Source organism: Thunnus thynnus, chromosome 6 (genome assembly GCF_963924715.1).
Source record: "Thunnus thynnus chromosome 6, fThuThy2.1, whole genome shotgun sequence".
Lineage (NCBI taxonomy): Eukaryota > Metazoa > Chordata > Actinopteri > Scombriformes > Scombridae > Thunnus > Thunnus thynnus.
Window position 1 is genome coordinate 371,708 of NC_089522.1, and position 27,618 is coordinate 399,325.

The window sequence follows — 27,618 nt, forward strand, 5'->3', positions numbered from 1 at the left end:
TACAGTCCAGAGTTCAGACGGTCTCCTCCAGCAGCACGCTCGGCTCGGTGTCACAGCTCTCACGCAGTCATCAGCTGTTCCCCAAACATATACAAGAGTCAAATGTATCCTGCACAGCAACCACAGTTTAAACAGCTGATGATATAATAAATGTCAGTATTAGTACTGCTGTACTGGACCACAGCACACCTGGATCAGGTCTGGCATGTAGATCTTTATCTCTCGTTTCCCAAAGTCTATAATGCTCCAGAAATCATTTAATAATATTACCTTGGCAGGTTGAGCTGTACCAAGTGGAAAATAGAACCTGCAGGTCTGTTTATTGTCTTTGACTTTATGTCAAACATATAAATCAGAATCAAAAAAGAGAAAAATCTAAAAACAAACAAGCAAAGAAAAATACAAGAAAACTAATTTACTCAAGTCATAACTTTATACTGTAGAATAAATCAAATTTCAAAGGATGTCTATAAATGTTCCTTTTAACCATCAGCTGTTATGGATTCATCCAGCACATGGCAGCAGTTTATCTGGCGTGCAGATAACAAACATATATCATCTTTTTCTTCTCATAACTCAACTTACATGACATATTTGTTGCTGTGCTTTTGATTGTGGCTCTTGATCATTTATCAAGACCAAAACCAGAAGCCAGATGCATAAAACTCATAAAACTCTGTCGGCACAAAGACAGAAAGAAACACATGATCCCTCCAGCAGTGATATTATTATCATCAGTAAATATGATATTCTTTATAGTGCTCATATTTAAACAATGTTTATAAAGTATTGCACAATAAATGGAGATAAAATAAATAAAATTAGAAAACAATCTAAACTGATTTTGTTTTTGTATCTCCAGCTGATCATATCAGTCTTAATGTCTGCTAAATGATTTCTGTGTTCTGTGCAGATACTGATCACCTGATCACCTGATCACCTGTCAATCAAAGTTCCCTCACATTTATCCCAAGAAAATGCCAAACCAACGATATTTATATACATACATGATCACATAATATTAAAACTTCTGTCCATGTGTTGAAATTCAACATTTCTAATAAGAATATAATAACTTGTTCCACTGTTGATGTGTAATCTGTGGATGGAAGAGTAGTTGATTAAACAGAAATGAAAAAAGTAGAGACTGAAAAACTCCTGAAGAGAGCTGAAAGTTTTAATATTGATTTAAATCAACAGATCAAGAAAAACTAAAAAGGATGTAAACTGTTTTCCTCACATGTGTGTTCATGTATTCTCTTACATTTGGGACTCAGTGGTGGTTTTTATTGATCATAGTTAAGTAATTAAGGCATAAATCTGCACATTTCACTCAGAAGTTTTATTGAAGCTGTTGCACATCAGTTAATGTTGAAGAGTCGCTGCTGGAACAGAAGAGACTGGACGTGTTACAGCAGAAATCCTGTCTGGTGCTTTTGGCTGCAGTTTAGAAATCTGCTACACAACTGAATGACAGTATGTTCAGTAGTGTTGCAGGTCGGAGCAGTGATGACTGGTCGCTATAGTTACTGTCCCATCCTTCCTCGTCCTCCAAGTTTCCTTTTGCTTTGTATTTTGCATGAACAGCATGATTTGTCCGTCATATTTTGACACTGCATGGCCAGTGGTTGACGTGGTTGTGACGTTATGACACAGTGGTGAAGACTGCTGCATATTGTGTAGGATGTAGTTTAGTCATATAGACTGAATCAACGTGATGTCACGTCAACAACAACAGTCACTTCTGGGTAGACAACTGGAGATACGTGAAGTCAGCAAACTTGTTGATTTCTATTGTCATCTTCAGCCGTAACATTTGAAGATATGTAGTTAAACATGCTGATCCGACCAATCTGACATAACGTTAGCTAAGCTAACGTTAGCCTAGCTAACGCAACGCCAACCACCTCAAATAAGTTGTTTCTTTGATACTGAGAATGAAATGAGACATAAAGCTTACTTACAGTCAGACTGCCAGGTCTTCCCAACAGCTGACACTGTTTGGCCTCCTTCTTCTCAACTGACACAAGCGGTCGGTCTGTCCTGGATCTCCTCCCTTCAGACGCTGAATCCACAGCTGTCTCTGAGCATGTTTGCTCTTCACAGATCTGAAAAGCTCAAACCCCTTCCACAACACAAGACTAAACGATTTTCTCTTCAGTTGAGATTAGATCTCAGATGTTTCTTGTCCCCGTTTGCCCAGCACCATTCAATTGTCTGTACGTGACGCAGGGTTTTCTACCTGGAAGTTATTGTAAACAGACATTGTGATTGGTTCTATAGTGTGTGTTTGATTATCGTCTGATTGACAGTTTCTCACTTTGTGTCCAATAGTTTCTGAAGAACTTTTCGTGTAAAATTCATCTCAAAAGAATTTCAGGAAGGTTTTCCATCTGTTGAATATAAATTAAAGGGTTTGACTATACAATGGAAAATAAATAACTACTGGACACGGAGGTCAAAGGTCAAACTGGTCTTTCTTGGCCATAGAGTGCATCTGTTTAATAACAGCAGTCTGTTTACATTGTGTATATATTTTTATTGATCTTCTCATTCCCTGTGGTATATAAATAGGACATTTTGTAAAATTTTTAAAAATCTTACAAGCAGTATACATGTGCTGTACATTATACAGCGTGATGGCAAACATAGAGCCAAACACTGTATAAGATTGTGTTCAGTTTACTGTCAGTGACTTCCTGGACAATCCTTGTTGTTCTCATTCATATTTCTGTGCTTTTACTTTATAGTTGACTCCATGTATCGATGTGTGTACTATATGTTCATGTGAAGTACATGAACAATGGACCGAGCCACTTATAACTGTTAGCAAATTGATATAAATGCACAAGCATGGGAATGTCTTTTAAAGGGGTACTCCAGCAGTATAGTTTGAACATCTATATCTAACTTACAAGAGACACATAAAAGGAATGGTCCAAATGAAAGCAAGACTGGGCCGAGATATTCCAGTTTATAGTCCCTACTGTGGGTCAGGCTCCAGAAATGTTGGATCCTACGTTTCCCAGAATGCAGCTATAAGTGTCTTTTCATTAGACATCCGTCCCCTGCCTGGGACAGTAAACGTCCATGTCTATAAACTCTACACCTCCAGTTTGTGATGTTGGCTTTCTGTTCAGAGTAGTCGTCCTTATGACTGCTAGATTGATCTGTATGTGTAAAAACGGTGGAGTTCCCCTTTAAAGTATTCAGGCCACCTGTTCTTTAGCTGCTTTGTAGGTCTCACAGCCCAAGAAGAAAGCAAGTGCATGACTGTTGAAGCTGAACATGCAGCACTGTTAGTATAAACACTCCTTGTTTCTGACTTGATCTTTTTTATTGTAACCATTTCTGTTTCCAGCAGATGTCAAGCTGTCCAAGAGGAGGCAGCCATTTGTGCCGTACGCTTTGCGCAACCATACAGGATGTACCATGTGGTTCGCCACTCTGACTACGACCCCCACAAGGTAGGTGGCAGGATCCAGAACCTGATGCAACTCTGAAGCTCTGACATGGACCAATCAGGGTATTGATTTAGTATGACAGTACTGACTGACATAGTAAATATACATGTGTCTTAGCTTTGAGCTTAGAGCAAAACTCTGTCATAATGCTTAATTTTCACCAACTTTGGTATTAGAAGTATGAAGCACATTCATGATGTACATGAACTCTTCATTTGGAGAAGTATATACACTGTATATATACAGTATATATTTGTATCCTGGAGCTAAAATACTGACAGTACATGTGACAACAGCATTTATTGTTGGATATTGTCCTGATATTACAGGCAAAAAAAGTGTCACATGGCCCCTACTGTTGGATTTGTGTGCAAAATGTGCATGTGTCATTAGTTGGTGCAGCTGGTAATGTGTCAGTGATAGATCTGTGGATCAGTGCTGCTTGTTAGTATGTTAGTATAAAGTTCATGCACTGATGAGTCCTCAGGATGGAAGCATTAGTCGGTTTGTCTGTCCAACACTTCGGCCAAGATCTCAACAAATACTGTCCATATTGACATAAACCAGATACCGTATTTTCTCTAATAGTGGCCGGGGCCTTTATTTACCTCAACTGCAGAGGGTACCAGGCCTTTATTGGAAGCAGGCTTATATTAGAGAGAGGCCTTTATTCCTAATTCTCTCTGTTTGATAAGTATATTTGCTCATATTTTAGTACGAAGCCTCCCTGTTTTCTGATCTGCTTCCGTTTGCTCTGTTCAATTTTTGTTACTGCATTATGCTATTAATAAAATTAAAAGCCTTCATTTCCCGACTTTTATTGTGAAACATTACACAAACATTTCAATATAACTTGTGTGAAGTATGACCAGTCAAGTACGGGAGGGCAAATATGGCCAGTGTCAGTTAAAAACTAAATAAATCTGAGGTAACGTTACGCTGGATATAAACATTAATAGCCAGTTAACAGCACAGTCAAATATCAAATATCAATCAGCTGTCTCTCAAGCTCCAAGCTACCTTTCTTCCTCCCACCTCCAGCTAGCCGTGCTCTCCTCTTGTCAGCTAACAGCAGCTCACGCTTCTGATTTTTCCAGTATCAGATTCTTTTCGGGTCCACATATTGCAAAACTCTCTCTTTAAATTTGATGTCAAACTTCCGTCTGGTGGGTGCCATGTTCACCCTCTACAGTGTTGTGGCATTGGTGTTATGGAAAATCTAGTCACTGACACTTGCACAGGTTCTATATGGTACTTCAGTTATAGCTACCGCCATCTTGTGGCACTTGTACATTACTACAAATCGCAGTCACATTATAACAGGCACCAAGAGTTAAAAGTAAAGTTAGACTTTGCTGTCAGTTTCCCAACTCATTTTAAAAAAAGACGAGGGAAAAAGAGAGAGAGCTACAGAGTGAATGAAGAGATGAAGCTGGTAAGAAAGCAGTGAATCAATAAAAAAATATCTAATTGTTTCACAGCGGTTACTTTCTAGAGCACAAATAAACACACCCACACCCCCCCGCACACCTCCGTACAACCCTGCAGCGATGGGCAGCAACACTGATTTGGTCTGAATACGGCCTCAATCCATCCTTGTTTTTTCCCTCCCCAGCCTGTATTTGGGGCCGGCCTGTATTTGTTTGTGTCGACCACACCCCCGGCCATTATTTTAATTGAATACCGGCCACTATTAGAGAAAATACGGTATCTCTTAATGTACAATAATAAGCATGTTAACATGAAATTCATTGAGCGTTTTTAGCTGTCAAGAGAATCAACATTTTTGATGGTAATAATCACGTGGAGTTCCTCTCTTACTGAGAGTTGTCGGTACCAGTAATACTGCTGCCGGTATGAAGACGTTTAGAGAAAATTAAATGAATGTTTAATTTTAGACGAGTTAGTTTCTCCCCTGCAGACAGGAAGTAGAGCGGTGGTTCAATCCCTGGCTCCTCCAGTCTGCATGGTGAAGTGTGTTGAGCTGAGATGCTGAACCCCAAATAGTTCCTGAAGGCTGTGCCGTCGGTGTATGAGTGTGTGTGTGAATGAGTGGTCTGAAGACTAGAAGGTGTTATATGAAGGCAGTCTGTTTACTGTTTAGCGTTTAACATCAGTGTAGAAACTGATCTCAGATACAGTAAATGTCTCCAGATAAAGCTTTTCACATGTGTCCCACAGGGTGGCGCTGTCCCACAGCAGCAGTGCAGATTCCATATCCGATGTCCACGGTCCAGGAACTGATGACACCCACAACGTGAGCCAGTGGAGAGAGGTGCTGCCTGGGGAGGAGATTCCCTTTGAGTTTGAAGCCCGAGAGAAGCTTCGCCACCGGTACACTTCTGATTCTCATCTATAGCATCTGTGGATTTTATTCAGTGTAAATTTCAGTCCAGTGTAAATGATTGTGATTATGTATCACTGAAACCTTCCTGCCTCCTCTGCAGACACACTCATGAGCTGAAGCTGCACCAGCTGCTTGTTAGAGTGTGTGGATGGGAGCAAGTGAAGCCAGTGTCTGTGGACAAAGTGGGGATTTTCTTCCGTTATGCGGCTCCAGACAGAAACAACTCCTCCAACACTGTAAGCACAAAACAAACAAACACAGTTCATGTTGATAATGTTCCAGTCTCAGCACTTAAAATATTTCTTTTTTTCCTTCACTGCATCACAGGTTGGCAGTCCGATCAGCAGGACCAACATCATCCACCCACATGTCTATGTAAGTCTGTATGTCCTGTTTCTAATGATGGAGTAATCATTTACTATCCACTTCATCATTAATTCATCTGTTGATTATTTTCTAAATCGATCGGTTTGGTCCATAAAAAGTCAGAAAATGGTTAAAAAAATAACTTCAAATGTCTTGTTATTTAGTTTTCATAAAGGACTAAAGAACCTGAAAACATTCACATTTGAGAAGCTGGAATCAGAGAATTTGGACATTTTGTCTTAAAGAATGACCTAAAATGATTAATTGATTATAAAAATAGTTTGCAACTAATTGACTAATCGTTGCAGCTCTGATTGAGTCTGTAGTCACACTAGCAGCTGTAAAGCTCATCATACACCTGAAAACAACATGTTGGATTAAAAATGAAATATCTACTGTGTTGTTCTTGATTAAAGAATGTAACACTATGTGCGTATCGTGTCAATTTCCAAGTAAAAGTCAGATTTTAGAAGGTGGACAACGAGCAAATAAAGGATGAAATGATCTGTACGAGAACATTTCACAGCTTCCATCATGTCAGACTCACCACTCTGCTGCCCTCACTTTCTCTGTTTAACACTAATACTGTTTTATGTCAATGAGCTCTTCCAGTCACTTCTACTGTACACCTTTTTAGAACGTTAAGAAGTCGAGTCAATGAAACTCAACATTTCTAGTACATTTCAAATTAAAAGCGTAGAAGAACAATATAACACATCTGTGCATCTTCCTTCATAGATTGTCTGTACATAATAGTCTCCTCAGCCATCTGGAAAAAAATATGTGCATATATTGGCATCAGCAATCGGCCACAGTGAGTTAGAAATATCGGCATATCGGATATCGGCAAAAAAATCCTATATCTTGCATCCCTAGTGATAAGAAAAAATAATGTCATATCTCATCAGTACCATGAGGATACAATGAACTCACAATCATCAGGATCACAAACCTTCCCAAAGCTAAAACTATTGATTTAGTTTACATTAGATTTTAATTACTCCCATATAATCTCAAGCTAGACTCTGTTAGCTTTCCAGATAAAGGCCTGTCTGTAATATAAGCCTGTTTCAGATAAAGGCCTGGTTGAATGCTGTGTGTGTTTCATAGCAGTCCAACAGTTGAAAGGACACAAAAGGCTCAGTATGAATATTAAACCTGATGGTGACCTGTTGTTTTGCTTGTGGGTCCTTTCTGGCCCTCAGTTCTCGGCCCTGCCACCAGTCAGAGTGGTTTTCTCCATCACCATGGAGGGCAGCGCCAGGAAGGTCATCACTGTCCGCTCTGCCCTCATTGTGAAGAACCGGCTGGATGTTCCTATGGAGGTCCGGCTGGACAGCCCGTCTGCTCCCGACAGTAAGACTCTGCTCCAATATAATAAATATATAATCATATAAACCTGTGCAACAAAGATTGTCCAATGGACTGCTTTTTAAAAAATGTTCTTCTTTCATTGTATCACTTTTTTATTTGATTTATTTTAATTTCTTATATTTTATTGTATTTTGATGTGTCTAACTTTTTCTTTTCTTGTGTTTTTTCATTTCATTTCTTGTCATTTTCTTTTTTCTTTTATTATCTTACATTATATGTTTTTTCATTTCTTAAATTGTATTTCGTCTGTTATTTTATGTAATTTTATGTGACCTTTAACTGTAATGAAGCCAACTGTGTCCCTGTGTCGACAGAACCAGTGGTGTTGCCTCCCATCCTGCCGGGCCAGGCCTTGGCGGTCCCCCTCCACCTGACGTCCTGGCGCCTGCAGGCTCGGCCCAAAGGCCTGGGCTTGTTCTTCTGTAAGGTTCCCATCCACTGGACCAGCGTGGAGCGGCCTGGAGAGATCAGCAGCAGTAAGAGGGAGTGTCAGTCAGCAGACTTTGACGACAGCCTCAAGCGTAACTTCAGGTAGATTCAGTCAATCACACATTTTGTTCTTTGTTCTTGTCCTTTGTTGCCACTCTCCTCATTTCTCTGCATCTCCTCAGGTTTTGTGTGGTCATCAGGAAGGAGAACTACCCAGACCAGCAGCCTGCCAAGAGGGTTTCTGGCAGTGCAAAGCAGATCTATCGACAGCCGGGCCACACCATCTACCTGCTGCCCACCATGGTGCTGGCCAACCTGCTGCCCTGTGACCTCAACTACTACATCAAAGGAACATCCATCAAAGGCTCACTGAAGCCGGGGAAAGAGGCTGTGCTCCATGGTGCCGACACCTCACAGAACATGGAGCTAGGTCAGGACCTGCCAGTCGGCTGCTATTTATTTCCTAAACATTTTCCTTGTTCTTACTCCTGGTGTTCATGATGTGTGTCCTTCAGGAGTCCTGCTAGAGAACTTTGCTGTGTGCAAAGAGCTGCTGATTCCTCCTGGAACCCAGAACTATGTGGTCCGCATGAGGCTGTATGACACCAACAAGCGCCTGCTTTGCCTCACCATCCGCATCATCCTGCGGGCACAGGGGGCACTAAAGATCCTGATTTCTGCCCCCTACTGGCTCATCAACAAGACTGGTAATGTTGTCTTTGTCATTAAAAACTACAGATTTTATGAGAAAACAAAAACATCCCAGCCAAAGCTTCAAGAACAAGCTTCTCTGTTGTCATGCCCTAAAGACATTTTCCTCCATCAGGTCTGCCGTTAATCTTCCGTCAGGACAACGGCAAAGCTGATGCAGCGGGACAGTTTGAGGAGCACGAGTTAGCCAGAAGCCTCAGTCCGTTACTGTTCTGCTACACTGACAAGGAGCAGCCTGCTATGTAAGTGTGTCAGATCAGACCACTTTGTAGTCCTTAATGCCATCATCTGGACTGAACATAATATCTTCCACCTAACAGACAGTAACTCTGCCAAACCCCCCAACTGGATATTTGATGTTATGTGGGTTTACTAACTAACAAGCATCCTCCTGATGTTCTTATTCGTCCATCCTTACATCCATTGCTCCCCGTCTATCTTGACCCTAGGTGTACTATGCGGATTGGGAAAGGGATCCACCCAGATGGAGTTCCAGGCTGGTGCCAGGGCTTCTCCCTGGATGGAGGGAGTGGCGTCAGGGCAGTGAAGGTTATCCAGCACGGGAACAGGCCCGGCCTCATCTACAACATAGGCAAGTTGTTGTATCACAGTCAGTACAAAAGGATAACACTAACTAGTAGTGTTAGAGTTCATTTATTGAACTGGATAATAAGAGAGACATTATGAGACCGTCTTGGGGGATTTTTAGCACAAACTATGTTTGAGATTTAAAAGACAACTTTACCGATTTAACAGTCCAACAACACTGTCAGACTCACAATGGACAGTTTAGAAAAAGGATCAAAATCGATACAGCAGAACCAGATATCAACTTTTATTCCACACATTCGTCTTGTTTAAACCTGGTGCCTATATTACCCACAATGCAACTCGATCACTGACTGTTTAGTGGTTCAGTTCAGCCTCCAGCAGAGATGAGGAGCGGGCTGCAGAGGTCCACGTCCCAGATTCTTCTTTTCATTTTCTAACTAGTAGTCTTAAGTCTTAAGTAACATCACTTGAGGCAATTTATCAGATTTCACACCAGAAGAACAAAGAACTGGAAACACACAAAGGCCATATATACATATATATATATATATATATATATATATATATATATATATATCATTGTAAAGGAAGGTTTACTGTTTCTGTATGCAGTAACTGATTTTGTAAGGGCACATAAGACAAAAATGAAATGATCTGAATTGCGATCAGTCTATTAGAGTGTGTTCATGATCTCCTTAGATGATTAAAAGTTATGGATTTGAAAATGTTGATGCAACCAGGCCAGATGAGTTGCATTTCCTAACTCTCATACTGTATGATCTGAGGTGTCCCTGCTTTTCATCCTCTGCCTTTGATCAGGACTGGAAAGTACTTCTCTCATAATATTCTCCCTTCTCCGTATGGTTTGAGTGAAAGGTCTGCTGCATCTCTGCAGCTTCTTTATTATCATTATTAAAATCATGTTTTACACTGAATCTATAGTCCTTGTTATGTGGACAGTTACTGGCACATAGATGATCTTCTGACATGAAGCAGAACTTCCTCACCAGGCTTTTTCTGACACTAAAGATCACATTTAGGGATGCACGATATTGGATTTTTTTGCCGAAATCCGATATGCTGATATTTCCAACTCTCTGTGGCCGATTGCCGACGCTGATATATGCACATATTTTTTTCCAGATGGCTGAGGAGACTATTACGCATGCAAGCATAGATTGTACTAAGTATGATGAAGAAAGACAATATATGAAGGAAGAATTTAGGAAGCCTTAAAACTTTAATGAACCTGCCAAGTTGGAGCAGCAGTAGAGTTTTCGTTGAGTTTATTAGACAGACAGGATTAATGTGTAGGATTTAATCTCTGGTCCAAACTCTGGAGCAGAAGGTGGCGGTAATGCACCTGATAAGCTGGTTGACAACTGCCGGTATAAACCAAAATCTTTTTTTTCCAAACAGAGTTTGCTTAGCAGCTCCTCCTCGGACTGTTTCACTCTGACAGTCCCGGTGTTTCCTCCGCAGGCTGCACTTCACTCAGCTGCCCGTCAGACCCGCTGCTTCTTCCCACTTTAACCTGAATAACAAACTGGGGCTTGGTGCTCCAGTTGGATCCACATGGAGAGCCGAGGCTAACGTTAGCTGAGAGGCTAGCGGAGCGTTAGCCGCAGTATGACCGGAGGGAAGCACAGCCAGCTAGCCTCTGCTAGCCTCCCAGCTAACGTTAGCCCCGGTTCTGCATGTGGATCCAACCGGAGGGTGAAACAGTCCATGGAGGGAAGCACAGTCAGGCGGTGGAGGAGATGGCAACATATCGGCAGAAAAGGCCGATGCCGATATTTCATGTTAGAGCTTTTATCGGCCGATACCGATGACGTGCTGCTAATATCGCGCATCCCTAATCACATTATCAATAAAACTCTTTGTCATGCATTCATTTGTCTCTGTCTGACCCAACCAGGCATTAGTGTGCGGAAAGGAAAAGGACGCTACAGAGACACTCACATTGTGACCTTTGCCCCCCGCTACCTGCTGGACAATCGCTCTACACACAAACTGGCCTTCGCTCAGAGAGAGTTTGCAAGAGGAAAGGTGAGAAATGAACTGGTAGCCTAGTGTTTAAGAGGCAGATAACATATCTCTACTGTGAGCTGTCTAATGAAGGGAAAATGCCCCCAAAACACATGAGGCAGCAATAACAGGACTGGAACTCACACACCTGGATGCAGATTTGATGCAACATAACTTTAGGTTCAGTGTGACTTACATTTCCTGAAGACATCATCTCTGACACACTGTGATTAAACATCCATTGATTTGCTTATAAATCATATAAAAACCATCACTGGATCCAGTGATGATGGTTGTCTGTACATTGCAAACAGGAACTGAACTTTAATGATGCCAATTTGGCAAAATGTAAACAAATGTCGGCTAAAAAAACTGCTCTCTCGCTGAATCCATAATGTTATACTTCCTGTTTACATCCCCCAGTGCATTATGGGAAGTGACACAAGTCAGAGTGTCTATCTGTAGTTTCCTCCCTCCAGTTTCACCTACATGAGTTGATATATTTGTCCCAGGGTACGGCCAATCCAGAGGGTTACATCTCCACCCTGCCAGGCTCCAGCGTCGTCTTCCACTGGCCCCGAAACGACTACGACCAGCTGCTGTGTGTTCGCCTCATGGACACTCCCAACTGCACCTGGTCTGGAGGCTTCGAGGTCAACAAACCCAAGTCCTTCCATGTCAACATGAGGTGAGCTACGTATACATCATACACTCTCCAACACTGACAAACATTCATCTCTCATTCATGGGCATCTTTTTAAGTCTGTTTGCTTTTATTTACACAGGAAAACATATAATCTATGATCTCATCTTCATATATTTATCCTCTTATTCCTAACTTTTGTTTATTGTATATATAGAGACAAGTTCATTAGTGTGTCTGTCCTTTCCTGGAACTGCCCAACTGGTCTGCACGGTTAAACTGGTCCATGTGGATCATGAACGTGTCTGCACGGTTAAACTGGTCCATGTGGATCATGAACGTGTCTGCACGGTTAAACTGGTCCATGTGGATCATGAACGTGTCTGCACGGTTAAACTGGTCCATGTGGATCATGAACGTGTCTGCCTGGTTAAACTGGTCCATGTGAATCATGAACGTGTCTGCATGGTTAAACTGGTCCATGTGAATCATGAACGTGTCTGCACGGTTAAACTGGTCCATGTGGATCATGAACGTGTCTGCACGGTTAAACTGGTCCATGTGGATCATGAACGTGTCTGCACGGTTAAACTGGTCCATGTGGATCATGAACGTGTCTGCACGGTTAAACTGGTCCATGTGGATCATGAACGTGTCTGCCTGGTTAAACTGGTCCATGTGAATCATGAACGTGTCTGCATGGTTAAACTGGTCCATGTGAATCATGAACGTGTCTGCACGGTTAAACTGGTCCATGTGGATCATGAACGTGTCTGCACGGTTAAACTGGTCCATGTGGATCATGAACGTGTCTGCACGGTTAAACTGGTCCATGTGGATCATGAACGTGTCTGCACGGTTAAACTGGTCCATGTGGATCATGAACGTGTCTGCACGGTTAAACTGGTCCATGTGGATCATGAACGTGTCTGCCTGGTTAAACTGGTCCATGTGGATCATGAACGTGTCTGCCTGGTTAAACTGGTCCATGTGGATCATGAACGTGTCTGCACGGTTAAACTGGTCCATGTGGATCATGAATGTGTCTGCATGGTTAAACTGGTCCATGTGGATCATGAACGTGTCTGCACGGTTAAACTGGTCCATGTGGATCATGAATGTGTCTGCATGGTTAAACTGGTCCATGTGGATCATGAACGTGTCTGCATGGTTAAACTGGTCCATGTGGATCATGAACGTGTCTGCACGGTTAAACTGGTCCATGTGGATCATGAACGTGTCTGCATGGTTAAACTGGTCCTGAGTGTTTAAAGGTTTTAAGTGGATCTTGGTTTGAACAGGGACACTCTGGGGAACTGTTTCTTCCTGCGGACAGAGATCACCCTGAAGGGAGCTACCTACCAGATCTCCTTCACTGACACTGACCAGCTGCCTCCACCGTTCCGCATCGACAACATCTCTGAGGTAAGCTTCAGTCACATGACCAACCGCTGACTGGACTGACCGAGACCTTAATCAGGCAAACGTATATTAACCTCAAGAATAAATCTGTTGTCAGTCTTTCAGACAAAATCAAATAAATATAACAGAGTCCGTTGTTTGAATGTCTTCAGGTGCCGATCCAGTTCTGGCAGCACGGGGTGGCTGACATCCGGCTGCACACTGAGGTGAAGGCGGGCTCAGTACTGGACTACGCCTGTGATGAGCCCACACTGCCCCCCTACCTCACACTGACCGTGAAGGGAGCAGGATCCTCCGAGGTCACAGCGGACATGAACTTCTTCAGAGAATACAACAAGCTCTACTACGAGAACTTCATCTACATCGCAGCCACACACACCTTCTCACAGTACGGACCAGTCACATGACTAATAATCATCTCATGTCATTTATTTCACATACGTTTTATTGAGTTTAAACAAGGAACAGTAACAATAACCCTCCAGACCAGACAGATACACAACATATCCAACAAAAACACAGACGTGACTGAACAAGGTTCAATCATCATTTTAAAAAAAGAGTCGCAGAATTAAACCTGAGTATGTTAGTTAATAACCATTATGGTAACCAGTCATCAGAGGCCGTATCGCGTTGTGTGGAAAGGTGACTAAACCTTCAGAAACAGCTGATCTCTTCCTTTAAGACAGCTTGTAATCTTTGATGTGAGAAGGTGTTAAATATCTCTGCACCAGAGGAAAACACTTGGCAGGAAGTCTCTGATCCAATTGTGCAAGATGCACTTTCCAGTAATTGAAAGGAGCTTCTCAACAAGTTCATAGTGTGATGCAGGGAGATGCAGTTCCCTGGAGGGAAGGAAACACCAGCGTCCTTCTACATTTTTACTTTAGATATCCTGCTAATTACAAGCAGATACATGTCCAGAATCTGGAAATTAATTTGCATTACCCCATCAGACTGGCACTTAATGCAGAGAGGAGGAAGGAAGGATTTATTTTATGCGAGGTAACAGAGGTGATCGAGGTGACGTCAGCTCGGTCGGTTAAGGTCTTAACTCTCTGCTCAGGTTTAGGTTGTGCAGCCGCGCTGTCGCCATCTTCCCTGCTGACCTCAGAGCAGGCCGTGTGCGACGTTTCTGCTTTGGAGCATGTTCTCAGAGTTTCTTGTGAATTAGTTTCCTTTACCTCCAGATATGTTTCACAAGAACAGTCACTTATGTAACTGTGGTTCAATCGGTCAGAAATAGGAAATAATCGGCGGATGCATCATGTGACCCCCCCATCTCACATCACTTTATACCAGTAAGTGTTCTGATGTCATGAAGGTGAGCAGCATCATTTTGTTCCTGCAGGAACGCTGAGAAGAGGTCTGTTGGGAAGAAGCATCTGGTGAGCTGTGCTGAACTGGTTCTGGACGTGGACACCAAGACTCAAAGGGTCATTCTGAAAAAGAAGGTACTGGTTTAGTTGAAAATACAGAGTGTTTAAATAAAGTTTTAGGAGGGATCGTTGTACTGAACTGATCATTTAACTGTCCGTCGGTTGTCAGAGAATGAATCATTTTGATAACTGAGTCGCTGTTTCAGTCGAGCAAAAATCTAAACTGTTCTCATGTGTGCAGGTGTTTGTACTTCATTTTGAACTGTTTGGCAGTTTCTCATCATTTTCTGGATCAGACTGATGTCTAATTAGACATTTATGAATTAATTATTGAAAAACAATATCTGGAGGTGAAAATGATGATGAGAAGTATTCAGTAGTTGCAGTGAGCTGTACAGTGACACAGGTACTCTGACGGTTTAACAGGAGCCGGGGAAACGCTCCCAGCTGTGGAGGATGACGGGGACCGGCATGCTGTGTCACGAAGGCTCTTCTCCTCCTCAGAGCAAGCCGGCCCAGCCTCGTCCACTGGACTCCTCTCTGGTGCTGGACATCGCTGGGCTGGCAGCCGTTAGTGACAACAGGTTAGTGCTCAACAGAACACTGGACCATGAACTGGAAGGAGATCTGTCTGGGCTGGATGTAACTGGTGACTCTCTAACTCTCCATCTCTCCCAGTTTTGAGCCGTTAATGTTGAGGAGGCCGGACTCACGCCGCAGCACCACCCAGACGTGGTACTTTAGCTCAGGCATGCTGACCTGCGGTCTTCCCCGGCTGGTCGTACAGGTGAGTCATTCCAAGCTGATGTGTCTTTGATGTGGATTTTCAATATGTCAGTCTGTGATTTCTCTCCACTATAAGCAAATAATCAGCAAATTCTTAATTTTAAGAACCTGCAACCATCAAATGTTTGATGTTATTGCTTGAAAAATGACTAATTGATAGATAATCACATTGATCTCTGTTGATTGACTGATTGATGAATCGTTGCAGCTCTAGTTTAATCATCTAATGTGTGACTGGTACCCATCAGGTGAAGGGCGAGGTGGCAGGCCTGTACGATGGAGCAGAGGTGGTGTTGGGACCAGACTCTGGACTGATGGAGCCTGGTCCTGAGCAGCAGTTCATTAACCAGAAGATGAGACCTGGTTCTGGGGTTCTGTCGGTCCAGGTGCTGCCAGATGGACCCACACGTGTCCTGCAGGTGAGAACAAAACCCAGAACAACTCAAGAAGAGTTCTGATCTGATCTGTCAACACTTACAGCACTGATACCGAGCAGCTCACTGATACTCAACAGCTTTTGCTTTTATTTTGGCAGGTTCAGCATTTTAGTTTGAAAGTTCCATCAGTCATTAGGTGACAAACCAAAAAACATTAAATGTAAATAAAGCTAATGTTCACATCTGTCATAACTTTATTGAACATGAAGTATTTTATAATCATATTTATTTAAAGTCATTTTGACTCATGCAGCCCTTTTAAAACAACCATTTAAGCCTGTAACAAGCTGTATCTTAAAGCCTATACAACTAACTATTATTCTTAGTTTCATCATTATTTCATGTTTGTGGCCAAAATGCAATTAACAAACAAAGATCAACACTTTTAATCATCAGCGTTCCTCAGGCCTCCACTAGACAAACATCATCAGACACAAATAGATTTTCAGCCAGTAGACACTGGACCCGTCCTGCACACATGAACACTAGAGTTCAATTATCCCTCGTGACATAAAGCTAGTATCAGTCTAGTCTGTCTTGGCAGCAGCAGTGATCCTCGCCAGGGAAACAATCTCTCAAATTATTTTAAAGTTCTGCCTCTGTGGACGTCGTAGATGTTTCAGTCCTGTAAAGTCTGACTGCAGATCACAATAACAGCATCTTCTCCTAGCTCACAGCGCTTGTTTACTTCCAGGCTGCTGCTCCCCTGTGACGCTGCGTGTTGCTTTTAAATGCTCTGCTACCATCCCATTTGCTTTCTGAATGTTCAGTTTGTTAGTGGATTCTTGCCATTACTTTACTGATTAGTTATTTATGTATTTTTTTCCCTTTAGGTCCCAATATTTAGTTAGAAAACTCCAGTTTGATGCTTCACTCAGACATGGAGCTGAGCAGCTGTTCGCTTGTTTATTCAAAGTTTATTAATATTAAATGTGTCCAAATTGCATCAAATTGGACACTGCACATCCTCGGGTCCCCAGTAACACACCCGCCGAGCGTGAAGTCAGAGCCCAGAAGCTCCTCTGATTGGATGAACAGTTCCTGAGACAGATTCTTCCCTTCATAGTTAGATGAACCTCATCGTTTGTGCTCACAGATGCTTTTTGAATGTTTCCCTGTTTGTAGATCAGTGACTTCAACCAGAGGAGAATGATCCGCAGCTCACCCAGCACGGAGCAGGACCGCAGCAAAGAGGACGTGAAGAAGAAGGAGCCCACGCAGGAGCTGGAGGTACAAGACGTACATGACATCACTAACAACTCATCAATAGCCACTTGTGTCTTATTTTTCATATCTTTAAATCATATTTGTATTTGTTATAAAATAAAAACATCTGTGTGGCACCAGGTGCTGAATCTCAGAGTCTTACATTCAGTGATTGTGGTTCCACAATAACTTTCCTGTTCTTAAACGTTTCCACTGACGTCTTCTCTGTAGCGTCACTGCACAATCAGTGATGTGAGAATGTTTGATGATTGGCTGTGTGGTATGTGGTTGTCATTGAGCCTTTTGGTTGTACCAGGTACTAACATGAACCACAGTGGTTCAGACCATGTGGTTGTACCAGCCCGCCTCAGTCCGTCAGACAGACACTAAACCATTATACAGCACTCCAGGGATAAGGGTTGTCATTGGTTACCCATTAGACCCGCCTTCTTGAAGTCTGGCAACCAATCAGAGCAGACAACCTGTGACGGTGACATCATTCATTCGCAGGTGCTGGTGAACCTGGAGGAAGGTGTTGGTGTGTCTCTGGTCAACAAGGTTCCTGAGGAGCTGGTGTTCACCACACTGTCTGGTATCGACGTCCACTTCACCCGCACCGCTGCCAACGAGGTGTTGGAGCTCAGCATCCAGAGCATCCAGGTGAGCTGATGAGAACCTGCATGTATTCATGATAAAACAACGAGGTAAATAAGTGCACATACACAGTGATGCAGTTGATATGATTTAACACTAAAGTGCAACACACATGGCATCATTTGACGAGTGTCAGCTGACGGCTGTAGCACACTGGACGCTCCGTACAGACAGGAGGAATAGTTTTGGTACAGTAGTTAAACGTGCTGCTGGTTCTGGGAGTGAATGTGATTAAACTGTTGCTTTTCTGGAAAGTTGACTCCCATCAGCACTGAGACATAAAGCAGCGGTGGTGTATCCTCATGACACATGATGCCGTACACTGTCAGTGTATCTCTCCATTAAGACTTTCATCCATAATAACTAGAATCTGTTAACTAGTTTTTAGTCATTGTGACTTTAAGTATTCACAGATCAGCTGCTTCTGAGCTTTAAGCTGATTCATGGTCAATCAGAACTGGTTCTTACCATGAACCAGCATCTCTCAAAGGTGGAGTGAACAGCCGACCATCACAGAGAGGGACGGGGGTGTAAACACGTTTCCAGACAGTGAGTCCTGGAAGGCAGTCGCAGTGTTGCACTCAGTCGCTCACATAAAAACAGCTATTTGAACATCCGACATGCAGTATACCAGTCCTGTTAGACCCTGCACAGTACGCCATGTATATGAAATTCCAGTTACACCAGTAGGATTTTGAACCACTGAGGATCAGTGTCAGAAAGAACCAGTCAGCATGTCGACCACGCTCCCATCCAGCAGGAAACATTCGGTGTTGATCACTCACATATGACTGAAACCTCGTCCCAAAAGGAAACAGTCAGGAAATGACACAGACGTTCTATATTTACATGTTGTCATTTATCAGATGCTTCCATCCACAGCAGCTTAGACCATCCAGCGTTAAGCTGAGCAGGTACAAGTGTAATGAGAAAGAGCGCTGTGGGTTTTATAAAATGTATTTATTTTTATTATTATTCAAGTAAGAAATGACTGGAAATAGAAAAGTTCATAATCAATAATATAAACACGACAGTAGTGCAACAACTAAAGAAGTGCTAAAAGGTTAACGGGGCTCATAGTGACGGATTCATGTCAGTGTTACATCACTTCCTGTGAATGTGTTGTATACAGTGTGGTCCAATAATGTTCAGTTGTGTTTCCACATATAAAACTGATGTAAACACATTACTTGTTAATAATGTTCATAACTTTCACATCCAGTCTGGACTGTAAATGCTGGTTCTGTCATGTTGTGGTGATCAGGTGGACAACCAGCTGCTGGGGACCACCCAGCCCGTCATGCTGTGTGTGACCCCCAACTCCAGCGACAGCAGTGTCAACGACAGCGGGGCGGCCCTGCAGGTCAACTCCGTCAAAGTTCCCAGCAACCTCATGCTCACTGACCTGTTCAAGGTGAGTCACACTCTCCATCACAGCTTTCTGTATCATATGAGCTTTTTATATGACGTAACCATGATGTGTCTACAGCACCTGATGGTGACGGCCCGACGCTTCACCGTCATCATCGAGGAGAAACTGCTGCTCAAGCTGCTCAGCTTCTTCGGATACGGACAGACAGAAGCTGGTGGGTGAACGTCATTGTTCATATTCATGTGATGCTGTGAGTAATCAGGCCGTGTTTGCTTTAAGTTAAACTAATAATTGTAATGAATGCAGAGCTGGAGAAGTTGGATGAGAACCTCCATGAGAGACCCAGCGAGGACTCAGGACCTCTGAAACGCTACTACTTTGAGAACCTGAAGATCAGCCTCCCTCAGGTCAAGCTGAGTGTCTTCACCTCTCACAAGCTGCCTCTTGATCTCAAGGTAACAACACGCTCGCCTTCTTCTCAATAGTTCAACATCGAACGCTGATTCTCTTTCTTCCTGAGTTACATGTTCACACGCATAAATTAGCATAAAGTCTGGAAGCAGCTGGCCTCATTCTGTCCAATGTTCAAAAACACAACTATCCAACCCTCAATCTTATTTGTTTCATCTTTACACAAACATGATCATGTGGTTTTATGTGCTGGAACTGTGTCTTGATTTCCAGCCAGGTGCAGCGACTGTGTGCTGACTTCATGTTGGTTTATTAGTGTGAATGTGAAGCATTTACACTTCTCTTCTTCAAAGCTTTATTTATTCTTCTGTATGTTTTTCAACCACTAACTGCTCAACTCTTCTCTAAGATGAGTCCAGTGAGAGATAAGTCTAACTGACCTTCAGGGGTTTGAACCCTGACGATCATTTTAAATGTGAATAGTTGATGTAGATTCAGCAGCGTTTTTAAGGTCATTTGATGTTTTCAACAGTTTCAAATCAGCTGCAAAAAATTCAAAGACATAAATAAACCTGAAATTGACGCCTGAACTTGCATCAAGTGTTTGTTCTCAGTTAACAGTTCATTTATGTTCTTTATTGAATATTATTTTTCCAGTTAATCAATCAGTTGTTCAGTCTATACAGCTGACAGTACAACGATGTATGATAAAGAAAAGCAGTAAATCATCATTTTAGAGGCTGCAAATAAAGAATATTTGGCTTTTTTTCTATTTTTGCTTAAAATATGACAAACAATTGATTCTGAAAACAGTATCAGATCATTTTTCTGTTGACTGATTGATTGATTGATTGATCAGCTCTAGTCTGAGATGAACTGCACATTGTGAAGACCAACCTGTAGGATACCCAGCTGGACAAAGACTGAAGATTAAGTGTCTTGACACATTTTTATGATTTTAGGGATGAGAGGATTAAAACAGCATTAGATTAGGATTTAAAAACGGCACTAGTAAGTGTGTGGGTTAAAATAGATTTTAGTTGTTGTAGTTTTATTATCTCTGCCAGGCATAAGCCTGGAGGGGATCATGCCTTTGGTTGTGTGTGTGTCCATATAATCTCACACTACTGGACCCATCAGCCTAATGTTTTTTGTGCACATGTGACTTTATGCTCAAAGACCTCTCGTGGTTGCAGTGATTCACAATTTTTAAAAAGCTGTTTTATAACTCCATTTCTTCTGGAAGCTTAGACTTTCGTCTTTTCAGCAGTCCTCAACATTTTATGATATAACGAAAGGCTTTTCTGGTGATCGACTGGGCTGAAAACAAGTCTTACCCAGTCTGTTACAGGCTGCATGTTGGCCTTAGTCGTGGTTTAAAAACTGACATCCATAGAAAAGTTTGGTCTCATCTTGAACCATTCATTCCAAACCTGATATGTTATGATCCATGATACGAGATGAATAATATCCCCATATACACTGTTGCTTCCTGCTTCCTGTTCCACCAGCTGCTGTGCTATGAACGTGTTTTTGTCACGACAGGCTCTAAAAGGAACCCTGGGCTTTCCACTGGTTCGCTTTGAGGACGCTGTCATTAACATGTACCCGTTCACCAGAGTGCACCCGTACGAGACCCAGGAGATCATCATCAACGACATTCTCAAGCACTTCCGGGAGGTGAGAGGGACACATGGCTCTGTTGTAACTGACTACTGCAGCCCAACGTTAGATATCAACTAATAACTAAACACTAGAAAATAACATAATGATGATTCCTTCAATTGTAAATATTCAGCTTTAAGAAACAGACACTTCTCTGTAACAGTCGATCATTATATCTGAGAGCAGCGATGAACGAACCCTCGCACCTCACACGTGTCAGAGGGAGCAGCAGACGTGGAGGTCGGTTGACATGTCAATCGCCCTCCACCCACCCCCCCCCACACACACACACACACACACACACACACTGTAATCATACACATATTTATTACTGTTCCTCCTGAATTTAAATCCTTTAATGCACATATTGAAGGAAGTGGTGAGATTACATTTCACTGTGATTGTTCCTTAAAGGATTCCATGTGATGAATAAGCCTGATTGATTGATTGATTGATTGACTGATCACACACAGTGGTGTATTGTCAGGTGGTGAACTCTGTTTGGTGTTTTCTGTCTGTAGGAGCTGATCAGTCAGGCAGCTCAGATCTTGGGTTCTGTAGACTTCCTGGGAAACCCCATGGGCCTCCTGAATGACGTCACCGAGGGCGTTTCTGAGCTCATCAAGTACGGTAACGTGGGCGGCCTCATACGCAACGTGACCCACGGTGTGTCCAACTCTGCTGCCAAGGTACTCCCCTACTCAGCTGTGTAGAACTTCTTGTTGTTGTATTTCTGATACTTTTGGTCACTTGATTTTATTTGAATTTATTCCGTGGCTCTTTGTACAAGTGTTCCTATTAATGTGTCCACCCCCTGAATATACACATGAGCACATGCTTGAAGAAGTGTGGTGTGAATGTTCTCCCGTTGTCAGTTTGCAGGGACTTTATCAGACGGTCTGGGGAAGACCATGGACAACAGGCACCAGAGTGAGAGGGAGTACATCAGATACCACGGAGCCACCAGCGGAGAGCATCTGGTGGCAGGGATCCACGGACTGGCTCACGGTACGACCCGGAAACATCTCTGTGTCTGCAGCAGTTAGAGATAGTGTCTAAACTAAGAACCACAAACAGAACAGCAAAAACCATAATGCACATGCATCCTTGATTATTCAACTGGAAACCAGTCTGTTGTTTGGACTGGACTCACAGGTCAGTCACATCTCTCAGCTTTATGTGTTAAAACAATTAGAGAGTTTCAATAAAACCTGACATTGTAGAACCAGTGCAGAGTCTTTAGGTCCTTCATACTGGGGCGCTGACATGCAGCTCACTGCAGAGGAGAATGGAAGGAGACCATCATTCCCAGTAAGGCGTGTCCTTGACAAAATGTGAGGGGTGGAGGTGCCGCCGTTCAAGCAACTACTGAGCATTTAGAAAACCCCAGACTTCAGTAGGTGGAGATCAAGACTATGACTGACCCAATGAATCATGGGAATAACATGGAAGATGTTTGTCCTCTTCAGCCCAGAGAATCAATAAATGTATCAGTACAGATTAAAGTGCAGTTCACATATATAACACACATTATATAATCCTCAGTGGGATTTAATGTATCTCACTGGATTCTAGCAACGACTGATAACTGTGTCTGCAGACGTGAATCAGATGCTTCACAGCTGACGTAGTTCCTGCAGTCTGTCCACAATCATTACTGCAGCCTGCACTGAGAACCAGAACTCTGTTCTACATGAAGTATCTCAAGGTTAAACCATCTCTCTGATCCGCAGGGATCATCGGAGGCATGACCAGCATCATCACCTCCACGGTGGAGGGGGTGAAGACGGAGGGGGGAGTCAGCGGCTTCTTCTCAGGTCTGGGTAAAGGTCTGGTCGGCACCGTGACCAAACCAGTGGCCGGAGCTCTGGACTTTGCCTCAGAAACGGCACAGACGGTCCGGGACATGGCTAGTCTCAGTAACCACAGGTGGGTGGAGTCTATGAGCTGCGTTCCATCTGTAATATACTGAGTCTCTGCAGAGAAAACAGTTTAACGTTAATGAAACACAAAGGTTTCAAGCAGCAGCAGCTCTTTAAACCTTCACTGACACAAACACACGATGACTCAGCTCGTTTCATCAAGGCTGCTGCTGCTTTGACTCACTCACATCTCTGTGTCTCAAGTGTTTTATTAGAGTACAGTGGTGCGATGTTGAGAGCAAACATCTAGATTTATAGACAGATATTAATCAAAGTGCCTACATTTACCTGACTGTGAACTTTGATTATTTTATTTTCATTGAGGGTGCAGATCATTGTTTATCTTTATATTGAAGGTATCTTATGATTAACTGACTGACACTCCTGCGTACGTATTCATCTCACTGATTCATTGTTTCACAAGAGGATAATGTTTCTCTATCATGGTGATAAAAACAGAACTATTCTTAATTCTTAGCCCCCCTTTAGATATAAAAAGTGTTTTGGTTTTGACATCCAGGTCTTGTGGATCTTATCAGCCCTGAAACATTTCAAACTGTCCTCTGCGTTGGTCACAACGGACGAACATTCATATAAATTCATATAAAAGCCAAAGAAGAGTCCTGGACGAGTGTTGACGTGTGTGTGTTGTTACCGTGTTGTTACCGTGTTGTGCAGGCTGAGTGTGCAGCGCGTCAGGAAGCCTCGCTGCTGTAAAGGACCTCAGGGTTTGCTGCCTCGCTACTCGGCCACGCAGGCGGACGGTCAGGAGCAGCTGTTCCGCCTCACTGACAACATCCACTCTGAGTTGTGAGTCTCATTCGTTTCCCTGCGTTTGAACACACAGTGTGTCTGACTGTCAGACTGACTGTTTGATTCTGTTTCCTGTCCGCAGCTTCATCGCCGTGGAGCCCATCGACAGCTACTGCGTGCTCATCTCCTCCAAAGTGGTCTACTTCCTGAAGCCTGGAGACTTCGTGGACCGCGAGGCCATCTTCCTGGAGGTCAAGTATGACGACCTCTACCACTGTCTGGTCTCTAAGGATCATGGGAAGGTCTACGTGCAGCTCACCAAGAAGGCTGAAAGCACCAGTAGCGGTGTGGCCATACCCGGCCCCTCCCACCAGAAACCCATGGTGAGACACTGGTCTGACTGGTTCTGACTGTTCTCAGTTCACAGCGTCGTTACTGCAGCCTCACATCTGATTCCTTCAATCATTCAGATAGTTCTGTGATGAAACCTTCATCTCCCAGTGAGGATGAAGGACTCCAGCTTCACTTTCATTCACTAAACCCTCGTTACAAACAGAAACGTGTTGCTGATGCCGTCAGGGGGGACGGTTCTGATTGGTCAGGGTTTGTTGTGTAGTGATGTCAGAATCTATGACACAGTGAAACATCCTGCAGTCTGATCCCAGCGTTACTGTCCGTGTCTCCGCAGGTCCACGTGAAGAGCGAGAGTCTGGCCGTCAAAATCTCCCAAGAAATCAACTACGCCAAGAGTTTGTACTACGAGCAGCAGCTGATGTTGCCCGCCAGCGAGAATGAAGACTGCTTACTGCTCGAGTCCTGATCACATGACTTCTCTGCTCCGTATGTGTAAAAAGGTGCCTGATGGAGTTCTAACTTTCCTTAAACACACACAAGCTGATGGTTTTACTGGTTTTTGTAGGCCTCCGTTTTTTATCATGTGTGTTACAAACTACAGTAAACAGTCAGACATCTGATGATGTTTGATGAAGTAAACATGTACATGACAGAAAACACACATGCAAGAGTTCAGTTTGATTGTGTATATGTAGAAATACATTGTGTTTATATGACTGCTGGTGGCAGCAGATGTACACAACTACATGTGTTTATGTTTGTGAATAGACTGAAATGTAAATAGAGCGACATACCAACACTATAAACCAGTGTACACATACTGTATTAATTATGAAGTGTGGACAATAACAGCAGACGCTGATATAATGTGAAATGTAACAAACTGCCTTTATGACTGGGGGGGGGGGGGATGCGGTGAATTGCACTGACACAGGAAGGGGGGGGGGGGACATGCAGCCCCCCACTTCACACACACACTGGAGCTGCCTGTCACTGTCTGTCTGCCTTTTACAATCACAGACCAGGTCCAGGTCTCTACTTTTATTTAACGAGTCTTTTTTAATAACCCAGATGTTCTCTCTAACAGACAGTGTGAACGTCTTTCACACCGGGCTTCACTCATCATCGTAAACAAGCTGTTTGGGTTTTGGTTTGGTGTCAGATGACATTTTCTTGAGTTTGAGTTGTGTTCAGGTGGTGGATCCGAGTTCAGTACATGTGTGATCCTGTGACGAACCTTCACACTGACACTGCTTCAAATAAAACATCACAACTGCAGCACTCAGTGTGGGACCTGTTATTTCCAAAAATCATATATAATGTTATAATAATTAAGATTATAACTTCAGTTGAAGTTCTCATATCTCATATCCAGCAGGAAAACATTTGCTCACTCAAAGATCCTGGAGAAGCAGTCGATCATTTTAAGGATTTTAACATGATCTTTTTCTCTTTTTTTTGAAAAACCAAGTCAGACACATTCTGCTATTTGAAGTGGAGGATTAGAGTAGAAGATGTCCTGAAACATGAGTGGAGGGAATCTTAAAAAGTTTTAATGCAGAAGGCGACTGTTCATCCACAGTGAGCTGTTCAATATATACAGTAGATATAACACCAGTCTCACCAGGTGATTGGATTTATCGCAGATAGTAAATTAATAAAATAAATCAAAGCAATTAAATTAGCAAATTAAAGTCATTATGACTTATTATGAAGAGTTTCTATAAGAAGTCATGTTGGTCCTCTTCATCACCAGATGAAACTCGTCTCCAACAAGAGAAGACTTCATCACTTGTGATTGGATAAAGTTCTTCTTCAGGTTCCTCCATTATTGACTGTACTGAACAAAAACTATTCTCAGTTTTTCATTATATTACTAAAAACAGTTTGCTGTGGATTAGTGATACATTCTTGCATTAATCATGGTGAACTTATTTTGAGTATTTTGGGTGATTGAGCTGCTTCCTTCTGTTGAACATGAAAAGGTTTGAATCCACAAATCGCTGCTTGCCGCTATATACAGTATATATAAATATACATATATACACACACACACACACATAGACGGGTGACAAATCAAATAAAAGGGAAAACTGGTCCAGGTCTGAATGCTGGACCCCTACAGTGAGGGGGTCTGGGGGCTCTGTTATACTGTGGGGGGCATTTTGCTGGCATGGTTTGGGTCCACTTGTCCCCTCAGAGGGAAGAGTCACTGCTAATCAATACAAAGTTGTTCTGAGTGATCAGCTTTATCCTATGATGAAACATGTCTATCCTGATGGGATAGGTCTCTACCATGAATGATGTGAATCATATGTTTTGGCCTTTACAGTCACCAGATCTCAACCCAGCTGAGCCCTTTAATTTCAAACCCTGTCCAAACTGGACACCACCGTCCTGCACTGCCACCCAGTGGTGACTGCACACAACCCAGTCAACAGCATGCGACGTTCAATTCCACATTTCGCTACCCAGCTGGACAGAAATTCAATCGTCTTTCTTAAAACAGAAGTAGAGCAAGAAAATCTCAGGTGGAGGAGATTGGTGTTATTGATATTAATGTATGAAGTTGATGTATGTATACTGAATAATAACTGAAGATAGACATCAGGAGAGCAGGAAACAGACACATCAGATGTCAGAATTTACAGCAGAGATGTTGGAAATATTAATGTGCACTTTGGTGAAAAGAGGACAATAAACCAGACAACTCAGTCATATGTAGTGATTCAGCTGCAGCTTTAATAAGAGAAATCAAATCCAAGTCCAGAGCTGATATATTGGCTGAGATTTATTAAACATTATACAGAAATCACAGAGCAGATTGTTAAATCTGTGGACCTTTGTCTCAATTGATTTCCTGTTCTGAAACGATAATTAAATATGGTGATTTAAAAAATGTTTTGTTACTCGATTAAAAAAAATAAAAAAGGATTCAAAGCATTTTCTGACACAAAATAGAATCTAGTAAAAGGCTTCAAATTCAGTTTTTTCATTCGCAAGTTTAATTTTTTTCTTGATGAGGAACCCTCTACATGAATATTAACCCTTCAACGTCATGAACAACGACTACAACACTGACAGTTTAGTTAATGTATGCTGTGTCCAGTTTATTAATGAGGTCAGAACGGCCACACAGAGTGCAAGACAACAGTGGTCTGCCTACAATATGTGAGGCAATCTCCCGACTAATTTATCAAACTTAATAAAATATCTAGTTTTTTATTTTTAGGATATTAGTAGAGATGAATAAACATAATAGGCTTAAGGTTAGGGGTCAGGGGTTAGGGAAGGACGACTGGTTGGGGTTTGGGTCAGGTTATGATGAGGGGAAACACGTTGT

General features: G+C 42.5%; 1 protein-coding gene across 8 annotated transcripts in view; it reads left to right on the top strand.

Annotated features, from left to right (window-relative positions):
• The window catches only part of vps13d (vacuolar protein sorting 13 homolog D), a 65,678-nt gene extending 40,125 nt beyond the window's left edge, over positions 1-25,553 (top strand). For 6 of the 8 annotated variants that reach the window (XM_067591157.1, XM_067591159.1, XM_067591156.1 and 3 more), the window contains 30 exons: positions 3,365-3,467; positions 5,646-5,798; positions 5,912-6,047; positions 6,139-6,186; positions 7,383-7,533; positions 7,866-8,082; positions 8,163-8,410; positions 8,496-8,687; positions 8,807-8,933; positions 9,141-9,283; positions 11,162-11,292; positions 11,784-11,959; positions 13,216-13,339; positions 13,489-13,724; positions 14,688-14,790; positions 15,142-15,299; positions 15,394-15,502; positions 15,750-15,920; positions 17,064-17,168; positions 17,655-17,804; positions 19,063-19,212; positions 19,288-19,384; positions 19,477-19,625; positions 21,127-21,261; positions 21,768-21,935; positions 22,122-22,254; positions 22,980-23,175; positions 23,847-23,978; positions 24,064-24,304; positions 24,610-25,553. In XM_067591157.1, the coding sequence (XP_067447258.1) occupies positions 3,365-3,467; positions 5,646-5,798; positions 5,912-6,047; positions 6,139-6,186; positions 7,383-7,533; positions 7,866-8,082; positions 8,163-8,410; positions 8,496-8,687; positions 8,807-8,933; positions 9,141-9,283; positions 11,162-11,292; positions 11,784-11,959; positions 13,216-13,339; positions 13,489-13,724; positions 14,688-14,790; positions 15,142-15,299; positions 15,394-15,502; positions 15,750-15,920; positions 17,064-17,168; positions 17,655-17,804; positions 19,063-19,212; positions 19,288-19,384; positions 19,477-19,625; positions 21,127-21,261; positions 21,768-21,935; positions 22,122-22,254; positions 22,980-23,175; positions 23,847-23,978; positions 24,064-24,304; positions 24,610-24,741 (4,514 nt within the window). In that variant the 3' untranslated portion in view covers positions 24,742-25,553. Of the gene's footprint in view, positions 1-3,361; positions 3,468-5,645; positions 5,799-5,911; positions 6,048-6,138; positions 6,187-7,382; positions 7,534-7,865; positions 8,083-8,162; positions 8,411-8,495; positions 8,688-8,806; positions 8,934-9,140; positions 9,284-11,161; positions 11,293-11,783; positions 11,960-13,215; positions 13,340-13,488; positions 13,725-14,687; positions 14,791-15,141; positions 15,300-15,393; positions 15,503-15,749; positions 15,921-17,063; positions 17,169-17,654; positions 17,805-19,062; positions 19,213-19,287; positions 19,385-19,476; positions 19,626-21,126; positions 21,262-21,767; positions 21,936-22,121; positions 22,255-22,979; positions 23,176-23,846; positions 23,979-24,063; positions 24,305-24,609 lie in introns of all 8 variants that reach the window. The other 2 variants (XM_067591161.1, XM_067591163.1) reach the window with 1 other exon arrangement.
• Positions 25,554-27,618: the final 2,065 nt, after the last annotated feature.